This window comes from Papaver somniferum, chromosome 5 (assembly GCF_003573695.1).
Source record: "Papaver somniferum cultivar HN1 chromosome 5, ASM357369v1, whole genome shotgun sequence".
Classification (NCBI taxonomy): Eukaryota; Viridiplantae; Streptophyta; class Magnoliopsida; order Ranunculales; family Papaveraceae; genus Papaver; species Papaver somniferum.
This window is the reverse complement of record NC_039362.1, coordinates 46,860,466-46,864,631: the sequence shown is the minus strand read 5'-3', so window position 1 is coordinate 46,864,631 and position 4,166 is coordinate 46,860,466. Positions and strand designations below refer to the sequence as shown.

General features: G+C 36.6%; 1 protein-coding gene across 1 annotated transcript; it reads right to left on the bottom strand.

The window, feature by feature from the left end:
• Positions 1 to 2,320: 2,320 nt before the first annotated feature.
• Positions 2,321 to 3,749, bottom strand: LOC113281525 (ethylene-responsive transcription factor 3-like). The gene has a single exon (XM_026530300.1). It carries the CDS (start codon positions 3,483 to 3,485, stop codon positions 2,745 to 2,747), a length of 741 nt encoding a protein of 246 aa, XP_026386085.1. The 5' UTR covers positions 3,486 to 3,749; the 3' UTR covers positions 2,321 to 2,744.
• Between the last annotated feature and the right edge of the window lie 417 nt (positions 3,750 to 4,166).

Below are 4,166 nucleotides of genomic sequence, written 5' to 3'. Positions count from 1 at the left end.
GTGAACAATCAAAATATGCAACTAACATGGATAGCAGAAACCCAAATTTAGAAAAAGAAACTCTCAAGAGGATCGATTGAAGTCACCATGACATGCTAGGATCAATTGGAGTACATTTTTATCTTTGGGCAACTTATTTATGACATATTAGTATTACTTTACCAATCAGAATAACTAACCTGCAGGATTTAATAGCACACTATGGAAGTCAAGGGGAATACTGATATTCAGATAATAGAACACGGCTATTTCCTAATATGTATTGTTGCACAGAAGAAAGGCGATATAATGTGTGAGGAGTTCTTTTATTCGCATTGCTCAAATGGCAAAAAAACTTCAAGCGAGAGGGACAGTGATGCCAAAAATACAATGCTAAATCGGCTCTAATAACATATACGAAGAAACAATCCAAGGCAAAGAAACTAGCCCTGAAAGATCAGAGCATTCAAACAGAAATTAAGTTGAAGCATGTTAATGAAGAGGACAGACGTTTATAAGAGAATGAGATGCTATATACAAAACAGATCCCAATTAATACTACTGACCAATACCATGTGGAATTGAGAGATTTGCTACCTACTATTTTAAGTAGTCCATCCTAGTTCACAGGTAAGAAGTCTTGTGAAGGCGAAAGAACTGCGGCCACGTATGCTGTCGCCAGAGATCCTTGTTGCAGGAAGTGGCAGAAGTGGACTGTCCTCGGGGTACAGACCACCTCTGCATATGGAAGACCTGACGGGGGCATTACTGGCGAGCCCGCAGGCCCATATGTAATTCAGTAACAAGTAGTTCCTAGGGTAGCAGCAGGCTGCGGACGTTCCAACTACAGGCGATTCAAAATTTAATGATTTCCAGTTCGCATGCAGTATGGATGATCCTTCCTTTCCTGTGAGAGCAGATGCCAAGTTGAACCATAGTCTATGACCTTGTTAAGACTGATCACACCACAACCTTCTAAAACAATAGCAGAAGTGAATCATAGGATACAAGTATAAGACCTAAAGCAGAAATCACATAAGCAAATGGTAGAATTAGACAACTGACGCATGGGTAGACCCAACATGTTTAGTGGAACCAGTCTTTCATCATATCTATACTGCGGTTATTATATTTACAAATTGCACTAGATTTGCAAATATGCAGTTCGTAAAACATTGAGATGTACTTGTTAAAACCAAACGAACGAGTCGAATGCCTTGTAATGGTAAACATAAGTGTGCTCGTAGTATCTCACTTCGACAGCATAGACAGAAGATCACCTACAACAAATACAAGAACTTAGTAGTTACCAAAATGACACGCCTAACAGTCTCGTTATCCAGCTCTTCAGGGAGTGCACCAGTGTTGGGCAGCCTCTATAAAAAGATAAGTATCTTAAGCAGTTCAGTTCAAATAACAGCTGTAGGAACACATGGTATCATGGGTGTACTAGAAGTATAACTGAATCGCAACATCACCACCTGACTTCAAAGAAATATAGATGGACTTTAATGAAGGGCATTCAAAACCCAAAAACGTTACAATTTAATCTAAACCAGACGAGCAACTCAAAGAACTGGAATCTTGCGATAAAATATATTGATGTATTTGCCCCGGATAAACAGGAGAACTGAAGTGGCAATTACTTACATAACCACACAGTCTTGTCCTTGTTCACTGGGACCATCTATAAGAAGCTGAATGGAAAGCGATTCTGTTTAGAATTTTCAGTTGCCACATGGCTTCTACAAATGAAAGTATAGGATAATCATCACAGTGGAAGCAGTTTTCCAGCTATAATAACGTAAACCGTACTTATAACCTCACTTCTTAGGTTGTTAACATGAACATCGACAGTATCATACCCTAAGATCTTCAAATACTACACAATCATCCGTCCACCAGTTCTTCAAAGAAAATTCACATATATATGTATGCATTGCCAAAATAACCATTATTCAGAAGAAACATTAGCAAAAAAGAAAAAAAAATACACCAAAACAGACTAAGAGCATCCTTGTAATTACCCAAAACATAATGTGAACCAACTCAGAGTAACAGTGATTCATAATAGTCCAATGGCCGAAAGATCCTATCTTTTGTTGCAACAAAATAGATTTCCAGGAAGAGTAATATATTCTGAAATTACCTTCAGGATATCCAAAGGTGGCAATAGCAGCAAAAGATGCACCATTTTGAACCTGCCAATGAAGAAGACCAACCAAAACTTCTTCTACTACAACTGCAACTGTAACTTACAAAAAAAAATTCATACAGGTTAATCGAAATCAACATCTACTCCTAAAGAATAAAATAAATACAGAAGTGGAAAGACCAAAAATGAAAATTTTAAGATATACATATATATGTATATATGTCCTTCATCATCCCCATCCTCATACTTTCATTGAATTAGATTAAATTTTGTACAATAAAAGAAAGAAAAGAAAAGGTAAAATAAAGAGTACAACAATTGATCAGATCAGTTCCAAGAGGTTCAAGTTAAAAGAACCTCATATCAGATCTGACTTCAACAATTACAAAGAGATCAGAATTTTTGATATCAATGAAAATAGTTGAAGATTCATAATCAAGCCCTATCTCAAAGGGATGAAGAAGCTCATCATAATGAAAACTAATTTATAATTAAACCCCACCTATAATCTGATTAACAACAACAACCTCACCAACAACACCAAAAGAAAAGAAAAAGATAAAAAATTTCCTTCCTAGAACTCCCTCATCAATTCATGGAGACGATCAACTCAAAGACACAGAGCTAAATCATCATCATGGTTATTTAAATAGTCAACCACGGGAGGAGGAAAGTTAAGATCAAATGGTAATGGTTGTTTGCTCCTGATGTTAAAAGCAGAAGATGAACTAGATGCTGCAGTAATATGATGATGATTATCACCATCAATCACAGATGAAGAAGAATCACAATCACTATGACAATCTTGATCAGGATCAACTGGTTGTCGATGAGGCCGCCGTCTTCTATGCTGCTGCTGCTGAGATGGTGCATGATGAATCAAGGCTGGAGAAGAAAATCTCGGACCACTAAACGATTCAACAGTACTACTTAAACTACTACTAGTTGGTCTCTGAATATTATTAACTTGAGTTTGATTGTGATTTTGCTGATGGTATTGCTGATTATTATAAATATTGGTGCTTTGCTGTTGCTGTTGATGATAAATTGTTTGATATGGATGAATGGGTGAAGATGGGAAATTGGTTTTAGCTTTAGGACCCCTTAAATTACGAGCAGCAGTATCGTAAGCTTTAGCTGCATCCTCAGCTGAATCAAAAGTACCTAACCAGACTCTAGTTTTCTTCCATGGATCTCTAATTTCTGCTGCAAATCTACCCCATGGTCTTTTTCTAACACCTCTATATCTCATCTCTTTCACTTCTTCTTCTTCTTGATTTATTATTTCATTTCCTCCTACCATCATCACCACTTCAGCTGCAGCAGCAGTAGATCCTCTTCCTCTCCTCATAACTTACAAAGCAACTAGAAGAGCCCAATCCTTTTAGAAATGAAAACAGAATAGAGAGAGAGAGAGACAAAAGAAAGGAAGAGAGAGAGAAGGGAACCAGAGCCTTGAAATCTGCTCTTAATCCACACTCTTTCAGTCCTCCTCCTTAACAAAACCTCTTCCCTCCTCTATCTCTCTCTCTCCCTCTGATTTTTCTTTTTTCTTCTTCTCTTCTTTGTTTTTCTTTCTCTCTCTATCTTGAGAGGTTTCTGGTGCTTCTTTCTCTCTTCTTGCAAGATGGGTTTGTCCCCACCGACCGACTAGATAGCTTTCTTCTTCTAGTTTTGGCTTTCCCTTTACTCCGTAATGACTATAATACCCTTACTCTTGAAAATGACAAGAAAATCGCAAGGATTCTGAATTTTCTGCTTTCATCTACTTTTATTACCCTTCTCTCTTGCAACTCTTTGGTATAGCAGGTGTAAAAATGATTGTATTATTTTTGATGTGGTTTTAGAATTGTGGTTCACGTGTTCAAATTCACATCACATTCTTTAAATAAAAAATTGTTCGGTAAAAAATAAAAGATATTGTATTGTGGATAATTTCTATATTCGTATTTTCATTTTCGTCGTTTTTAATTAAAGTAAATTAAGTTGTCTTATTCTATATTAAACGACAAATTTAATTACCGTTTTTACA